The sequence below is a fragment of the Schistocerca gregaria genome, chromosome 8 (assembly GCF_023897955.1).
Source record: "Schistocerca gregaria isolate iqSchGreg1 chromosome 8, iqSchGreg1.2, whole genome shotgun sequence".
Taxonomy (NCBI): domain Eukaryota; kingdom Metazoa; phylum Arthropoda; class Insecta; order Orthoptera; family Acrididae; genus Schistocerca; species Schistocerca gregaria.
The window spans coordinates 365956160-365975997 of record NC_064927.1 but is presented as its reverse complement, the minus strand read 5'-3'; the positions used below and the strand labels follow the sequence as shown (position 1 = coordinate 365975997).

Below are 19838 nucleotides of genomic sequence, written 5' to 3'. Positions count from 1 at the left end.
CTGAACATGTTAAGAACAGTATGTTTACTCATGTCATACTGAAGATAGTTTTCTTTTGCTAATGTTTTTTGTAGATAATTTTTTTCAGTGCGTATATACATGTCTTTCCGTACGCGCGTATTCCATCTTTACTGAGTATCAGTTAACATTCGCTGGGCAAAAAGATAAAATGGGCCTGCCAATGTTTAAGATCAGAACATCCCTTGAATTTACAGGTGTGCCCTACTGTTGGTCCTCTAAGACCAAGTGTTGCGTTCAAGGTATTTACAGGTGATACAATATTACAATAACGTATAACAGGTGAGCAGATGGCCTTTCACTAAGCACAGTACTTGCTGCTTTGTGAAACACACCACGAAGGAAATTACAGGGTTCTTTCACATCACCTGCGGCCAGTAATAATACTAAATGTAATCGTTTCACGGAGGCGAAACTTGTGTGTGAAAATTACAGAAAAAACAATGGACACAAGCACAAAAACACTTGAATTTGCTTTCATAGACAACTATGAAATATACTATATCTATATTTGCACAATGAATGATGCAACGTCCAATGCATTGCATCTTAATTTGGTGTCCTGTATTCGCAACGCCCTGTCGCTTTGCTGGCGTAGTAATACTTCAGACGTCGCATTGAGGTGCTGCCATCTTGAAAATGGTGGTCTGCGTTACGTGGAGTGATATGTGCCTGCAATAGTTTAACAATAATTTACCGAAATGGCTGATGTAAAATCGTCCCACAGTGAGCCTGAAATGAAAGGATGGCTTTTCAAATGGACCAACTATTTAAAAGGATACCAGCGAAGATGGTTTGTGCTGTCTAATGGACTTTTGTCGTATTACAGGTAAGACTGTACAGACACTTTCACCTAAATGATATGGATTATGTCATTCGCACGTACTAGAATGCTTTGCTGTCATTCGAATGATTTGCGCAGAAAACAATGTCATGACATTATGTAGCTAAGAGCAATAACAATCTGGCCATGGATGTCAACCAGAACTTAACTTTCATTCTAAAAGTCTCACCGAAGTAGTTTGACATTTAATCGGCCTTCAGCTGTTCAGTAGATAATACCTTGCACGACTTTGTCGCTCATTAAAGTAGAAAGAAAGAAAAAAAAGATTACATAGGAGTATTATTAGCCATTCACTCATCCCTTAGAGTAATAACATTTTTAGGTTCGGTTAGATAATTTTGGTGTCATGCTTCGTACAAATCAGGGTTTATTCTAGGGCCGAAAATTCGGGGGGGTCCAAACTGTCTATCCGCCGCCGCCGGCGGGCTGCTCGGACGGAGTAAGTACTTGTAATCGCTCGCATGAACTCAGTTTGTGCTCACAACTTTAATTTGAAAACTAACTCTGCTCGAAAACAATTTTGGCTTCCCCATTCCATGTTAGCAGTGCTGTTTAGAAGAAAGCTTTCTTTGGCTTGCATGTCCCCGGCTCCAGTCCGCCCCCCCCCCCCCCGGTTAGTCCTAGAACGCTTCTGAAAACTACTTGTTCCTATTAAATGTAGACCAGTCCAATCATTGTAACAACCTCATTGTAAAGGATTTTTGCCATAAATAGAATAAGCCCTGAAGCTGATGGCACTTGTAGTGTTTGGATGCCTGGTGTGGATATAGTTGCTCAGTTGAAAATGCAGACCATAGTGTAGTGGATCAATCAGAATCTGCCCAAGGTTAGCTGCTTTACATCATGGAAGGCTTTATTGTTTATAAACCTGTTAGCGGATGTTGTTATCAACCAGTGCAAATAAATAATTGCGGACTAGAAGCTCGCTGATGTATTTGCGATTTTTTTTGCTTTTATATGTTTAGGTATCAGCATTGCAGCTGTTACATGCACAGCGGTCATAAGCTAAAATGTTTTCTAGGAACTGGATGTATTTATCTTGTATCAGTTACAGTAGTGTAAGGGAATAACTGTTATTATATATTGTCACTATAAGAGCATAACATTCTGTAATGAAATGCTGTGAAATGGCTTTGCATTCTCGTTACAGTAGGTCCTAGTTACCAGTAGTCTCATGATCACTGGGGAGCCAAACATCAAGCGTTATTAGTTGTGTGGAATATAGCAAACAGTAGACAATAATTTTTAGCCTCATTGTGCGATGCATTACTCCCAGGAGTAAGGCTTCTCTCTTATATTCCCAACCAGTGTTATCAAAGTGAATGCGTAATACTTCCTGCAGCCATTGGAGCCAGTACAATGTACAGTGTGGAGCACTACGGTACAATGCATACAGTCTGATTTGAAGATGACATCAATTGAGGATCATATTGACTAGATTGAGAAATTCATTTCAATTGTAAATAGCTAACAACTGCACAGGATTACCCAGTCTCATTAGTCTCCATAAAGATTGTGATCATCAGGAGTGAGATAATATTCATAAGTCAGGTGAAATAAGTCATAATTCGCAGCTAGTCAGTGTTATGAAGTAAGACTTACCAGTTACCAAATTCATCAGTGGGAATTAAATTTTTGCAAGTTTCATTTTTTTTATTAAAAGAATTCCCAGTGACATTATAAGGGATGTTAGGAAGGGCCAGTTTCAATAGTTAAATGGTAGTCACCCCTGTTAGTTCTTAAGCATTGCCTAATATGAAGTTCTGCAAGATCCTTCTCTATTTCTTGATCCCCAGGGAGCCAGTAATTTTACACTTGTTGGCTGTTTTGAAGATCTTATAGGACAGCCTGTGGGAGCCCGTTCTGTACATGTCTAAGAGTTGTTGTCTTCCGATGGCATTGGTGACGTTTTGTTGGTATTGGTAGACTTTGATAAGGTGTTACCATTGTCTCATATCTCGTAGGATCCTCAGACCCACTATCTTTCGCAGCAGTTTTCTTTCTGTTAATTAGAGGATTCCTTTTGGGATCTCCTTGATTAGGGATAGGCACACTGCTGCACAGAGAATTGACAGTTTGACTGTTGTGTTATAGTGTCTTAGTTTGATATTCATTGATAGAATTTTCCGTGTGTACATTTTTCTGCATGCATGGAATGCACTATCTAATTTAATTTTCATTTGATTGACAGCAACTATTTCACCTAGATCCATTCGCTAAATTTCTTTACAGTTTTAACTCCTTTGATATCCTTGGAAGCAGTGACTTTAGCTTTTCATCCAGCTGTCTTGTTACATGTTGTTTGAAGTTTTTGCAAAAGATTTTCTATGTTATTGCAAGGAGAAATATTCCTCTGTACTTATCACAATCTGTTTCGCTTCTATTTTTGTGTATTGGGTGGATAGCAGCTGAGGCCCAGTTTTCAAGGAGTTTCTTGCTGGCCCATATGTTCAGGACTGCTGTTTATATATGTTTTGTGTGTTTTCTGTAGTTAATTTCAGTTTTTCTACCACTATCCCATCTGCCCCAGAAGCTTTGTTTTTGAGAGATTAACAACCTCTTGGACTGGTGATGCGTGGGAGGAGGGATGTGTTTGCTGTGCCGGCTGAAGTGGCCGAGCGGTTCTAGGCGCTACGGTCTGGAACCGCGCGACCGCTACGGTCGCAGGTTCCAATCCTTCCTGGGGCATGGATGTGTGTGATGTCCTTAGGTTAGTTAGGTTTAAGTATATCTAATTTCTAGGGGACTGATGACCTCAGCAGTTAAGCCCCATAGTGCTCAGAGCCATTTGAACCATTTGTGTTTGCTGTTGGGATTTGTAGGTTTTGCAACTGGGAGTTGGTTTCTTCACATCTAGAATTTTATAGGAGTAGTCTAGTATTAAAAACATTGTTTACTTTAAATGGTCGTGAAAAATAAGTTGTTCAAAGACTGAAAAAAGGATGAGTCCTTGTCTTTTCATAATTTAGTTTCTGTTTTCTAGAACAAACATTTATCGGTAGATGTCAGAATAAACCACCTTCAAGCATATTAACCTTGCCAGGACATAATATTTCCAATAAAGGACCTTGGAAGGAAAAATATGTTGTATATTTTTTTCTGTGACACTAAAAAAACAAGATTGTTGCTCATGGAAGTTCAGGAACTGTGGTTCCATTCCCCCGTCCTCCACCCGCCCTCCCGCCCCACTCCCTCCATTGCAGTGTTCGATATGTCGTGGAAATAAACATTAAGCTTCATTACCTGTCAATTTGTTGCTACAATCTGTGTTTGGCATTTACATTCTTTGCCGCCCCCCCCCCCCCTCCCCCTGCTCTCTCTCTCTCTCTCTCTCTCTCTCTCTCTCTCTCTCTCTCTCTCTTCTAAAACAAACACACATATCCGCCTGTACTACAACCAGCTGCTCCCTAACCACCTGTTCTGTGCGGGTGGGGTGAGCTTTATATTTTCAGGTGGGAAACCCTATTTTTATTGCAGATTCTGCACCAAACAGGATATACAGTTTACTCAAACTATTATTTTCCATTTGTGGTAGATGGCACTGTAATCGACATATATCTAGTGTGCCTCTTTTTGCAGTAAAGAGCCAACGTATTCGGTTCTGCATTGCATTTTACAATGGAAATGTAAACTTTTATGTTCAAACGGTGGATATTGATGTTCAGATGTTAGATGGGGCTGCAAATGTGATTGTACAGTACAAAGAATATGGCTAGACATTGACATTTCTGGCAGGCAGGCTGCTTGTATGGTAATGTAGTTTTTGTTTTTTTGTAGTTGTGTAGGAGATTGCTGATGCAACAAGATGTTGGTTTCAATGTCAACCACTAGAGTAGTACCATGTGGGCATACAGGCATTCAATTAAGGTGGTGTAAATCTATCACATTAAATTGTGATTATGTTGAAAAAATAGGGTTTTGTAGTCGATAGAATGAGGCATAATACTGAAATTTCTTATTCTGTGAGAATTGAAGGGCCATCTGTTTAATTGCTAAAAATCACTCAACAACCAAGATCGCATAAAATATTCCTTTGTTATTTAAGGCAACCAGTTTCAACAGACTACACAGTCATCTACAAGTAAGAATATCTTTTGTTGTAAAACATTTTCATTTGATGCAGACCTCTTGTGTAAGAGGTCAAGTACATAAAAATATTGCATTATAAAAGGTTTCCCACCGCTAAAATATTTAAAAACATAAAGCACCTTGTGCAACAGGCTATGTCTATATACATATTGCTCATACTTGCTTGTTGCGTTATGCAAACTGGTACACAATAGCACAACTGTTTATATATGCTGGTGTATTGGAATCCTGAATAAACCAACCTGCATTTGGAGGGGGGGGGGGGGGTAGGGAGGGAGGGAAAAACTGTCACATTACTTACTGAGTGCCCCTCATACATTGCAAATGAATGTAGAATCAAATGTGTTTGTTCTTAATTGCAAAAACAGGAACTTTTGATGTTTCTCGATAGAATACGAATATGCATTAAAAATGGATGTGGGGGAGGGGGGGTTTCCAGTTTGAAAATACTAAATTGACCCAGCCCTCGCTGGGTTAGATGATGGCCAGTTGTAGCACAGACACATGTGCCCTTTCACAATATCAACTGTTTACCTAGAAACTTTTTGTGGATGATGTGTTGTTTTTGAGATAGTTTGTTGTCCCAAGTTAAGACAAACATCCTGTTTATTTACATATCATATACAGGGTGTTACAAAAAGGTACGGCCAAACTTTCAGGAAACATTCCTCACACACAAATAAAGAAAAGATGTTATGTAGACATGTGTCCGGAAACTGTTAATTTCCATGTTAGAGCTCATTTTAGTTTCTTCAGTATCTACTGTACTTCCTTGATTCACCGCCAGTTGGCCCAATTGAAGGAAGGTAATGTTAACTTCAGTGCTTGTGTTGACATGCGACTGATTGCTCTACAGTACTAGCATCAAGCACATCAATACGTAGGACCAACAGGTTAGTGTTCATCACGAACGTGGTTTACAGATGCGGAGTTGGCAAATGCCCATTTGATGTATGGATTAGCACGGGGCAATAGCCGTGGCGCGGTACATTTGTATCGAGACAGATTTCCAGAATGAAGGCGTCCCAACAGGAATAAGTTTGAAACAATTGATCGGCATCTTACGGAGCACGTAACATTCCAGCCTATGACTCGCGACTGGGAAAGACCTAGAACGCCGAGGACACCTGCAATGGACGAGGCAATTCTTTGTGCAGTTGAAGATAACTCTAATGTCAGTGTCAGAGAAGTGACTGCCGTACAAGGTAACGTTGACCACATCACTGTATGGAGAGTGCTACGGGAGAACCAGTTGTTTCCGTACCACGTACAGCGTGTGCAGGCACTATCAGCAGCTGATTGGCCTCCACGGGTACACTTCTGCGAATGGTTCATCCAACAACGTGTCAATTCTCATTTCAGTGCAAATGTTCTCTTTACGGATGAGGCTTCATTCCAACGTGATCAAATTGTAAATTTTCACAATCAACATGTGTGGGCTGACGAGAATCCACATGCAATTGTGCAATCACCTCATCGACACAGATTTTCTGTGAACGTTTGGGCAGGCATTGTTGGTGATGTCTTGATTGGGCCCCATGTTCTTCCACCTACGCTCAATGGAGCACGTTATCATGATTTCATACGAGGTTGTCCGCAGCTCGTGGTCTCGCGGTAGCGTTCTCGCTTCCCGAGCACGGGGTCCCGGGTTCGATTCCCGGCGGGGTCAGGGATTTTTCACCTGCCTCGTGATGACTGGGTGTTTGTGTCGTCTTCATCATCATCATCAATCATCCCCATTACGGTCGGAGGAAGGCAATGGCAAACCACCTCCACTAGGACCTTGCCTAGTATGGCGGCGCGGGTCTCCCGCGTCGCTCCCCTACGCTCGGTAAACGGAGTATGGGACTCATCATCATCATCACTCTACCTGTGCTGCTAGAACATGTGCCTTTACAAGTACGGCACAACATGTGGTTCATGCACGATGGAGCTCCTGCACATTTCAGTCGAAGTGTTCGTATGCTTTTCAACAACAGATTCGGTGACCGATGGATTGGTAGAGGCGGACCAATTCCATGGCCTCCACGCTGTCCTGACCTCAACCCTCTTGACATTCATTTATGGGGGCATTTGAAAGCTCTTGTCTACACAACCACAGTACCAAATGTAGAGACTCTTCGTGCTCGCATTGTGGACGGCTGTGATAAAATACGCCATTCTCCAGGGCTGCATCAGCCCATCAGGGATTCCAAGCGATTGAGGGTGGTTGCATGTATCCTCGCTAACGGAGGACATTTTGAACATTTTCTGTAACAAAGTGTTTGAAGTCACGCTGGTACATTCTGTTGCTGTGTCTTTCCATTCCATGATTAATGTGATTTGAAGAGAAGTAATAAAATGAGCTCTAACATGGAAAGTAAGTGTTTCCGGACACATGTCCACATAACATATTTTCTTTCTTTGTGTGTTAGGAATGTTTCCTGAAAGTTTGGCTGTACCTTTTTGTAACACCCTGTGTATTAAAAATATATATCCTATGTGTGTCCAAATGTTCATTAGAGTATTGTGTAAAAATTTGAAGTAAATCGGCTGAGAACTTTTCGATATTTTTGGTAGTAATATTTCCCCTTTATATGTTATGTATTTATTATGCATATTAAAAAAAACAGGTATATGAAAAACATATTCACATTCAGTATTGTGTCAAAATTTTGAAATAATCGGTGAAGCACTTCAGAGATTTAAGTTTTCAGGAAAAGAACATGAGGGATTTGTTAACAACATATCCCATGTATGGACTTCAAGTAAACTTTTATTTATATAGATTATTGGTTTTGACTGAATTAGAATATTTCAGGTGTAAAATATGGGGTAATGGTTGATACCATCAGCATCAACTGGTGTACATGGTAAAAGCTGTTGTTTGTATTACTTAGGTATTATTTTGGTGTTATAGAAATTCTTTAAGCTCTAGGTTAGTTTGGAAGGTGACAGTTGGTTGTGAATTGACAATGCTATGAATGTGATGTTATAAAGATAACCACAGTACTTATTGTGACATATATTTTGTGCATATTGCATTTACGTACGTTGCTTTCATGTCATGGGTCAAAGAAGTGGTTGTGTCACTAAGTTCAGTATTTCCTGTGGCTATTAAAATTTTTGGGGTAGTTTTACAGTAGGGCAGAAAGTTCGCTACCACAACCAATACTGTGAATTATGATAGATTGCTATGCACTACATAGAGAAGGGATTGAGCAACAGACAGACACATTTCAAGTACATTCAAAAGTAGTGTAACCTATTGAAAACAATCTTCCTTTAGGTATAGAAAAATCGATCCCCCCACATACCTGCCCCCCCCCCCCCCCCCCTCTCTCTCTCTCTCTCTCTCTCTCTCTCTCTCTCTCTCTCTCTCTCTCTCTCTCTCTCTCTCTCTCTCTCTCTCGTGTGTGTGTTTCTCCCCTTTTGTCCCATAAGTCTGAGGAAGGATTACTTGGTGGACTTAATGTGCATGTCTGTCACTCAACACCATCTCTATATGGTGAACAGCAATGTATCCTAATTCATGTTCCAAGCATCCCATACCAAATTTTCCATTGTTTGATAACTTACATTAAACACTGTTAGTGAAGTCTTAACTTCGCATGAATTATCATTTTAGTACTTTCATTTTAGAAATTAATTTTAGATGTGGTCAGTTTTACATACATTCATTGTGGCTGGAGATTTTGCAGCAAAATGTCTGAGTTTGAAGCATTCTTAAAGAAGCAATGAAGGTCATATACACTAGGTAGAGAAAACTGGCTAAAACCCTAAATAGACAGCAGTGAGACTTTCGGGGTGGATCCAGGACTATAGTGAAAGGATAGGCTAGCAATAGCTGTAGTGTGTAGTATGTATTAATTGCAGTAGTCGAGGGATAGAAATCCACAAAGACAGAAACAGAAACTGCTCATGAGATTGATTGTGCAAGATTCAGTATGAAGGGAGGGAACAAAGTGATAACCTGATCATTCTCTCAAACACCATACTTTGCCACAGATTTAAGTGAAAACTTTTCAGAAAACCTGTGTTCCAAATTACATATTCTCCAATTGTATTGTCATTGTATCATTGGAGAATAATTGTAGAAGGATAAAAAGTGATTTAGAACGAATTTCTTTTAATGGGATAAATGGCAGCTTGCTGTAAATGTAGAGAAGTATATGTAAATTCAGATGTGTAAGAAAAAAAAATTGTAATGTTTGAATACAGTTCTAGTGGTGTGCTGCTTGATAAAACCATGTCAATTAAGTAACTTGACATAACATTGCAAAGCGATACAAAGTGGAATGAGCATGCAGGGCTGGTAGCAGAGAAGGCAAATGGTTGACTTTAATTTATTGGGAGAGTTTTATGAAAGCTTGTAAACAAAGGAGACCATGTGAATAAAACTTGTGCAAGGCATGCAAAATTGTTTGGGATCTCCACCAGGTTAGATTAAAAGAAGACATCAAAGCAATTCAGAAGCTTGTCCATAGACGTTTCATCGGTAGATTTAGTCAATGTGCGGGTCTATATTCAGTCAACGTGCGGGTCTCATGGAGATGCTGCAAGTACTCAATACTGAAATGGCAATCCTTGAAGGGAAGACAATGTTTTTTCCACATAACACTGTTGAGAAAGTTTAGAGAACACACACTTGCAGCTAGCTGCTTAATGATTCTACTGCCATCAAAGTACATTTTGCATAAAAATGAGAGAAATCACAGCTCAAATGGAGGCATATTGACAGTAGTTTTTCCCTTGCTCCATTTGCAAATGGAATAAGAAAGAAAATAGTGGTAGTTTTTGTATGTCCATCCTTTTGGCTGGAGTTCTTGGAGACCAAGGCTGTTCACTGCTGTAAGAAAAGGAAACTCTTACAGCTGTCTTTAATATCTTACTTATTGTGTAGTTACCAGTTTCGGCACTGTGATGTGCGATCTTCAGGTCTGTATGCATAAACAGTAGTATTATCAACTTATCAACCATGTTACACAAAGACAGATTAAAAGCAGAATCAGAATAAAGATAACACTCTATAAGTGAATTTACAGTAATCATTTGATAGAATGAACAGATACATCTATTGTCACATACCTAAGGTATACCGTAGCAAATTTTCACTCTATACATTGTATAATTATGTTATTTATTATACTTTGACACATGGATCATGTTTCTTTGCTTCGCTTGTTTCTGAGGTTGCCGTCTCCTTCGTATGTTTGTCATCTTCTACAGTTGTTTTGTCTTTCAGTATGTTATTTCAAGGTTGTACTGATAATTTATGCCTGACTGGCCAACAAAATCAGGGAATAGTTATTTAATGAAGTTATTAAACTGCCAGTTACTTGTGGGTGAATACAGACTAAGCAAATTTGAAGAAAATAAAATGGACTGTAGGTGGTCTGAGTGAAGTACATTATAAAGTGGAACAGTGTGTAACTCTGAAGTCAGGAAATGTTGTGTATCACTTCGGAAAAGAACATGGTAGAACAAAGGGTGTGGGGTTTGTAATAAATAAAGATGAAAAAGACAAAGTATCAATAACAGAAGGAATTTCAAGTAGAGTAGCAAGGCTTGTTATTAAAATATCAAAAGGATACAAACTACAAATATTCAAAGTATACACCCGTAGAGCAAACTATTCAGATGAAGAAGTAGAAGCATTTTACGAAAAAGTAAAAAATGCACATAAAGGACGAGACTGCCACTTTAAACTGGTAATTGGGGACTTAAATGCCAAAGTCGGTATAAAAAAACAGGGTGATGTCTCAATAGACTGCCATGGAATCAATGAGAGGAACGAAAGGGGTGAAAGGCTAGTTCAATTTGTGGAAGAAAATAAATTATTCATCATGAACACTTTTTTTAAGAAAAACACTAAATGCCAGCTATGAAAAACTAAGTGTAACATGAGAACTCATAAAATTAGGGAAAGACAACCACTTACACGTGTGGAAGATTGATGCATGGCACACACAAACACATGATGGAAAACAGTACAGTTAACACTAGCTTTTGAGTGTGTGTGTGTTTTCTTAGTAAAAAGAGGTATTTTTTCCATACCTATGTAGCAACAAAAGGCAATTAAAACAAGTAGAAAGATTTATGTATTCAGTAGATTACATAAAGAGGCAGTAGTGTTGTAACTGAAAGAGGAAGTTCAAGCTGTTGTCTGGAGTATGTATAAGAACTGTGGCTCAAGTTAGAAGAATAATTGACTAAGCTCTAGGTAGGCATGCACTTAATACAACAATTCTTGATGGAAAAGACCATTTGTGGGATACATTCTTGGGAAAGAAACTTCTAAAGAAACGGTGACTATGTTACAGTAGGTGTAACACAAAGATAGGGGCTGTAAATAGAGAGATACTAAGGGAAACAAGTTGAGCTGTCAGAAGAGCTGAAGCTTTCAGAGACTACCGTAGCAGGGTCTTATCAACAGATTTCTCAGAACTCAGAGAATTGCTGGTCATATGTGTTGGCTGTTAGTGGCAAAAAGTTACTGCACACACATTTACAGAGGGGACAACAACTGAAATTGGCAGTAGCAAAGCAAAAGCTGAAATTTTAACTTTATTTTCAAATTTTCGTTTACAAAAGAAAATCAAAGTGTACTGACCTAATGAATTCTCTCACCACTGCAAGTATTATGGATATAGATATAAGCGGGAATTATATTGAGAAAGAGCTGAAATTGATCAGTTTTAACAAAGCATCAGGCCTCAGTGGAATCCCTGTCAGATTCTGTATAAAGTTTGCGGCGAAGTTAGCTCCTGTTTTTATAGCATGGATATCTTGAAGCAAGAAACTGTACCCAGTAGGTGGGGGGAAAAAAAAAATAAAATCAGGTCACACCCATCGACAATAAGGGTAGCGGAGGAGAATCAAACTGTCGTCCGAAATCCTTTATGTCGATCTGTTGTAGAATATCAGAATATACTGTGGATTCAAATGTGGTGAAGTGTACCAAACAGAGTAACTCCCCCCATTTCAACCAGTATGGACTGAAAAACATTGGTCACGCGAAATCCAAGTTGCAATTTTCTCACGTGACATCTTTAGTAATGGTAGAACAAGGCAGTCAGATACATGCAGTATATCTTGAGTTCCAAAGAACATTTTGCTCCATACTGCAAAACTTGAGAAATTCTTTATCAGAGGTGGACAACTCCACTTTTCACTTTTTTACCAGAGAGACCAAAAACTAATTTGGTTGTCAAAGTACTTTAGATTGCAGAATATTTTTCATGTCATTCTTATGATGCATTAAAAGTAAATTTCAGTTCTTTTTTTATGTAGAGTGAATAATAAAGCTGAAATTTGTAGATAAATTTGGGAGTTGCCCAGTGTTGATGCACATGTGACAATTTGTCAGAGTTGAAAACTGGACAGACTTTTTAACAGGTATGTGCATTTTTGAAAGCAGTGGGCTTGACATTGTATTAAGAAAATCATTTTTATAGCCCTTTTCTATGGTAATAAAACAGAATCAGTATAAATAAGTAGCCTACAGTACGAAATTCTTAGCTATGTAAGGCGCAAACAATGAGATATTTTATTCTTCATCTTCTTTTATTATGCCAGACTTACTCAAACGTTTTAGAGGGTATATAAAAAAAAAAATTGTTGCAAAGCGGATGATACTGGGTTGCTGCAACAACTACTTTAAACAGAACTGTGAAATTTTTACAACATTTTATAGAGCCCTTGAGGAGTACAGTGATGTGATACTTAATACAGTCTGTAGTAAAACTTAGCACATGAAGACACAGAGATTCTGCCGAATATGGAGGTAAAGACTGCTGTCATTATTTCATCTGATTTGCAACACGAACATCACAATTGGGGGGAGGGGTGGCGGCTTCTTTATGGAATCTTAATTGTAGCAGTCTTGGCCTTCATGGTTAGTACATTTCCTGTCTAAATTCCCATAAAATTTTACTCTATGCCATAACAAACATCACACTTCCTTCATGAGCTCTTGAATGCTATTGAAAAAGTATGTGCTTATTGTTGAAGATACACACTATGTGGTCAAAAGTATCCGAACACCCCCAAAAACATAAGTTTTTCATATTAGGTGCATTGTGCTGCCACCTACTGCAAGGTACTCCATATCAGTAACCTCAGTAGTTATTAGACACCATGAGAGAGCAGAATGGGGTGCTCTGCGGAACTCACAAACTTTGAACATGGTCAGGTGATTATGTGTCACTTGTTTCATACGTCTGTACGTGAGATTTCCAAACTCTTAAAAATCCCTAGGTCCACTGTTTCTGATGTGATAGTGAAGTGGAAATGTGAAGGAACACATACAGAGCAAAAGTGTACAGGCTGACCTTGTCTGTTGACTGACAGGGACCGCTGACAGTTGAAGAGGGTCGTAATGTGTAATAGGCAGGCATCTATCCAGACCATCACACAAGAATTCCAAACTGCATCAGGATTCACTGCAAGTACTTTGACAGTTAGGCAAAAGGTGGGGAAACTTGGATTTTATGGTTGAGCGGCTGCTCATAAGCCACGTACCATGCTGGTAAATACCAAACGACACCTTGCTCGGTGTAAGGAGCATAAACATTGGGCAATTGACAATGGCAAAACATTGTGTGGAGTGACGTATCATGGTTCACAATGTGGCGATCCGATGGCAGGGTGTGGGTATGGAGAATGCCTGGTGAACGTCATCTGCCAGCGTGTGTAGTACAAACAGTAAAATTTGGAGACGGTGGTGTTATGGTGTGGTCATATTTTTCATGGGGGGGGCTTGCACCCCTCATTGTTTCACATGGCACTATCACAGCACAGCTCTACAATGGTGTTTTAAGCAACGCCTTGCTTCCCACTGTTATAGAGCAATTCAGGGATAGCGATTGCATCTTACAACACTATTGAGCACCTGTTCGTATTGCACGGCCTGCGGCAGAGTGGTTACACAGCAACAACATCCCTGTAATGTACTGGCCTGCACAGAGTCCTGACCTAAATCCTGTAGAACACCTTAGGGATGTTTTGGAATGCCGACTTTGTGCCAGGCCTCATCGACCGACATCGATACCTCCCCGAAGTGCAGCACTCCATGAAGAATGGGCTGCAATTCCCCAAGAAACCTTTTGGCATCTGATTGAACATATGCCTGCGAGAGTAGAAGCTGTCATCAAGGCTAAGGGTGGGCCAACACCATATTAAATTCCAGCATTACCGATGGAGGGTGCCACAAACTTGTAAGGATACTTTTGATCACATAGTGTATTGTTGGTTCCCTATATTGGTTAACAAAATAGTTAAAACTATATATCATACAGCACAGCAATCAGTCCTTTCTGTTATGTTATAAATCAAAAACATTTGTTATGTATCTAGAAGAGTTCCAAAAATAGTTTGCATTTACAACATAATTGCCTTGTCGTGTAAAATGTAAGAGTTGCAAAGTACCCACAATGCCTTGTAAAAATTATTTATACATAAAAAAAATTCAGCCCTCCTCTAAAAACTACTGTACAAATTATAGTCAACATATTGGTTTTCTTGTGAGGCTATGCCTGTGAACATTGCCAAAGATTTGTAAATAGGAAAGAGAAATTTTAGACTGATAGATGCAAGATGTACTAATTTTATTTTTATCTGGTAATTATTAGTTTTATTATTTGTTGCAATGTCTTCCACGTTAAAGTTTTTAGTCATATCCACTATGTTGGTTTCTCATCACATTCTTCCTCACATTTTTGGTGTGGTTGTTAAATAGTGTGTCTATGTACACTAAAAAGTTCATCATGGAGTTCCTGCTTACATGATAGTTCTTTGAACTTTTTTATGGTGGAGAAAGTTTTGAGAAATCATCAAACAAAATTGTGTACAGGCTCGAAATTGTTAGATGTGTCACTGCAGATTATGAAAGTAGTACAGTAATTTCTGTTTGGGCAGCAGATATTACTTTTTGTAATATAATAAAAAAGTTTATTTGCACAATATACTTCTATTAGTCCCAAACTAACTGCTGTATGTAGAATGTAAGTAATTTGTGTTCAGTTCAGTAGGTATGTTTCAGTTTAGCACTACTGATACTCAAGTGTGCTTTGTTCCATTACCTTCTAATATAGGTAGACACTACTAAAACCTAAAGTCAAACTTATGTACCTAGTTTGTTAAGAAAGTAAATTGACAGTACTAAAAAACCCCTGGCAGATTAAAATTGTGTACTGGACTGATACTCGAACTCGTTACCTATGCCTTTTGTCGGCAAGTGCTCTGTTGACTGAGCTACCCAAGCACAGCCCATGCCCCATTCTCGCAGCTTTACTTCCGGCAGTACCTCATCTCCTACCTTCCAAACTTCACAGAGCCGGCCGGAGTGGCTGTGCAGTTCTAGGCGCTACAGTCTGGAACTGAGCGACCGCTACGGTCGCAGGTTCGAATCCTGCTTCGGGCATGGATGTGTGTGATGTCCTTAGGTTAGTTAGGTTTAATTAGTTCTAAGTTCTAGGTGACTGATGACCTCAGAAGTTAAGTCGCATAGTGCTCTGAGCCATTTGAACCAAACTTCACAGAAGCTCTCCCACAAAACTTGTGGGACTAGCACTCCAGTAAGAATGTATACTGCAGAGACATCGCTTAGCTACAGCCTAGGGAAAATTTCCAGAACACAATTTTTTCTCAGCTTGTACACCGAGATGAGACTTCCTGGCAGATTAAAACTGTTTTAATATGCCAGAAAGTTTCATATTGGTGCACACTCCACTGCAGAGTGAAAATTTCATTAACGAGAGAACTTCTGTGAAGTTCGGAAGGTAGGAGATGAGGTACTGACAGAAGAAAAACTGTGCAGATGTGGTGTGAATCTTGCTTGGGGAGCTCAGTCGATAGAGCATTTATCCGTGAAAGGCATAGGTCCCGAGTTTGAGTCTGTCTGGCGCACAGTTTTAATCTGCCAGGAAGTTTCCTATCAGGACACACTCCACAGCATACTGAAAATTTCATTCAGGTAGCAGTACTTTAGGTCTTGCCTAGTCTTTAGAGACCTCCAGTAAAATATTTCATGAATACCTGTTCTTCTGGTATAAAATGGAGGCCTACTGGATTATAAACTGCTACTTACTACTCAAGATTTTATTTTATATAGAATGTTCTCTTCGTTCAGACCAGGTGTCTCATTATACCTACCCAAATATGATTTCATAATGAAACATTTATAAAGGTGAATGTCATCTCATGCTACAACTGCCCTTGCTGTGTCACAAAAATAACATTTTGACCTTAAGGAGCCAGTTGAAAAGGGACTTGTTCAGAAACTCCCTTCTTTTACTGAAGCAGGGGAAATGAGTTTTGTTTTGTAGCTTAATACTAAGTAGGGCTTTAAGAAAATGATGAAGATAGCATAACAGTTAATAAGGCTTGTTTGGTTATTGTAATACAATTTATTATTCCTCCACAATGCTCTTAGAGTAGGCCTAGTAGTAGTAGTGAATGAGAGGTGATGGAATCGGTAGCTAAACCAGAAATCTAGCCATGAAATATTTTCTAAATGATCTCTCTTAAATTAAAAACTAATTAATGCCCTCTGTTTAAGGAAGTTGATGCATCTCTGTATAGGAAGTATTTTACACCTGGAATCTTTCTATTTGGCAGGACTACCCAACAGTTTCTGGTGCTTGTAGCAGTAAGTAGATTTTCATGATGTGCGAGTACATTTTCTTTTGTCGTGAGAGAATGCTTTAAAATGTGCCTTCCATTTCGTATGAGTGTGGTACCTATATTTTTCTCTTATTCTTTTTTGGTGTTGCTGTGTTGCAGATCAGAGAAATCCCATATTTCTTTATACATCATTATCTGATAGTTTCTTTTTTTAAAAATTATGTTGACATTTATTTCTTATTTTTAAGTTAGACTGAGCTTCCAGTTTCTTCTTTACAACTTATGAGCATGTTAGAGAATGGTGCTTTGCAAATGAATGCCTGGATTTAAATGAACTTGTCTTGTAAAACTTTGCTACTGTTGCGTGCCCAAAATTGTATAATCATTGTCATTAGGAAGTCAAAGAATTTCTCAGATTTGTCCAAGTTTAATCATGTGAACCCACTCAGTCAAATACAATTATTCTGTTATAACTACCCTTGTGGTTTTTCTCCATGGTGCATGACTAAGAGAGGTGTCACCAATCCTTGCCACAAATAAACTGTACACTTTGATCCTGTTCAGGCTGAATTTAAACAACTTTGTAATAATTAGGCTGCTTCCCATGTCTAACATCTACTCCAACACATACAGAACCTCACACTTTCTTTTAACCTTATTACTAAGATACTGTAGTTCGGTTACTCAATAACGATTTTCTTGTTCTTGATCTGTGTTCTGTATTGAAAACATTTCTGGTCTGATTGATGTACACCTGTCCTTCATTTGCCCTTGATTAACTGTAATCATTCACCCAGGATTCTTAACCACTTCAACAACAGCCTGAAACATTTGACTCTCCTCATCCACCTCTTCTTCTGAAGTCACTCATCACTAATGTCGCTGTTTTTCTGTACCAGCATTGCTATGTTCGAATCTGTACCTTGTAAGCAACCTCATAGTGTGTGACGTAGACTACTTTGCATACCAGTGTTACCCCCTCCTTCTCCTGTTACAATTATGAGTGGTTCATGGGAAGCACTATTGCTGACATGCCTCTGTTTGGACTCAGAGCTGTCTAATTCTATCTTCATGGTCTCTTCGCAATGTATATGTAGGAGGAAGCAATATATTGGTTGATTCTTCAAGGAACATATGTGGGCAGAACTTGGACCACACTGTGATGCAGAATGTCTCTCTTGTGGAGTCTGCCACTGGAGTTAGCTGAGCATTTCTATGATGATTTCATGCTTATTTAATAAACCTGTAACATACTTTCCTCCTATTCTTTGAATCTTCTCTATTTCCTCTGTCAATCCTACTGCCTATGTATCCCAGAATGATGAGCAGTATTCATCAAATAAGTGTTTTGTAAGCTGATTCCTTTGTTGGCAGACTAAATGTCTTGAGGATTCTTCCAGTGAATCTGTCTGGCATCTGCCTTACCTGCAGTTAATTGTATGTGCTCACTCCACTTCAGCTTGCTCCTTATGTGTACTCTAAGGTAATTTACAGAAGTAACTGATTCTAGAGACTGTTCTGAAATTGTGTAATCATACAATATAGGGCCTGTGACACTGTTGGTATGATATTCTGTATTTTGGTCAGTAGCTGCCAGTGCTGAACAGGATTGAATGCCTTCCAGAAGTAAAGGAACATAGCATCTGTAAGGCCACTGGTATCTACTGCATTTGGGGCTCATAGACGAACAGAGTGAGCTAGGTTTCACAGGATTCTTGATTTCTACAGAGGAAATTTTTGGTCTCCAGAAATATCATAATATGTGGGCATAAAACATGTTCCAAATTTGCTACAACAAACTGATGTTGGAGGCCTATAGTTTTTAAGTCTGATGACTCCCCCCCCCCCCCCCCCCCAACCATTTGGAATGTTTCATTCCTCCAGAGACTTGACGATACACTGCTGCAAGCAATCTATCCTTTGCTGAGAATTTAGTATCTCTACGCATGTCACACTGAAATATCAATTTATTTATTGCTTTCACCAATTTCATTATAACTGTGCATTATTTACCCTTTATCAATCAAACTTGAATTGGGATTAATTCTGAGGTAACTAGAATGATAATGTCTTCACGAGTAAGTTAGAGAAGGGGTTGCAGTCATATAACTGTCAGTTTTTGACTTGGATATTAGTTACAGGTGAAATGTTGGCCACATGTCCTTATGATGGTGAACCTCAACTTATAAATTTTTTCAAGAAGACTCACTCCATTTCAGAAACTAAATTCGGGTAGTCATTACCCTGAACACTTGTATTCACAGTCACACCACCAGTGAACAACCATTTCTTCATTCTGACACTCGGTATACTACAAATGTTAAATATTATTCCGCATATAATGTGTTCCCCCCTGAAGAGTCATCAAGTGCATTTTGTCTGTGGGCATACCACAAATGTTAAATATTCTTCCGCATATACTGGGTGTCCCTCTGAAGAGTCATAAAGTGCATTTTGTCTAATGTTTGTGCAGATATTTGCAGTATTGTTCTTTCAGTGTTTAGCTGGAGTCAGCTCAAACAAATACAGTGGAGCTACTACTCATCATGTCTTTTCTGCAATGCCCAGTATTGATGCAAAATGTCAGTTTGTTTTCTGTTACAAGCAAAATGATTTGTAAAGCAGAATTTTACTTGCCCATTTGATGATGTTCCCGAAATAGTCTAATGCAATAACTGTTTTATCAATACACACTGGAGTACTGGTTGTTCATCATGTTTCACTGCCACTTTTAATAAATATAACTAGATTGAATATTGCACTAGACTAATTAGGGACTACACTATTGAATGAGCGCTTAATACTCCACTTTAAAAATTATCTTTTTGTAACAGGGAACAAACAGACATTTTCGATCAAAGCTCCATGATAGATGTGATGAGCAATGTTTGTTGCAGTTTACTCCAGCTACACATTGCAAATATGAAGGTATCTACAGAAACACCAGAGAAAATGCACTTGCTGATTCTTAGAAGTGACACTGTGCGTTAAATGTATATCTTTTATGTAACAAAACTGCTGTTGCTCCCAATGATGCCTGATCACAACTTCACTGTTTTATGTAATTGATGAAGTCTCAGAATATCAGCTGATTGGCAGCATTGTCTTGTAGCAATGTTTAGTGTGTCCTACTCATCGTTTTCACGTGAAGTGATAGTTTCCTGTTTTGTGTTATCTTTTATTGCCACTGGACTCTGAAACTGCTGGTGAGGAGATAACAGGTTGGCCAATTGTGTTCCATCCAAAGAAAGTGTTGCAAAAAGTGATGGAGTAGGCCCTTGTG

General features: G+C 38.9%; 1 protein-coding gene across 2 annotated transcripts in view; it reads left to right on the top strand.

Annotated features, from left to right (window-relative positions):
• The first annotated feature begins 211 nt into the window (after positions 1 to 211).
• Positions 212 to 19838, top strand: part of LOC126285403 (oxysterol-binding protein 1) — a 288641-nt gene continuing 269014 nt past the window's right edge. The window contains exons 1-2 of one of the 2 annotated variants that reach the window (XM_049984748.1): positions 212 to 847; positions 1239 to 1301. In XM_049984748.1, coding sequence (XP_049840705.1) covers positions 720 to 847; positions 1239 to 1301 — 191 coding nt within the window. In that variant the 5' untranslated portion in view covers positions 212 to 719. The remainder of the gene's footprint in view (positions 848 to 1238; positions 1302 to 19838) is intronic. The other variant, XM_049984749.1, reaches the window with a different exon arrangement.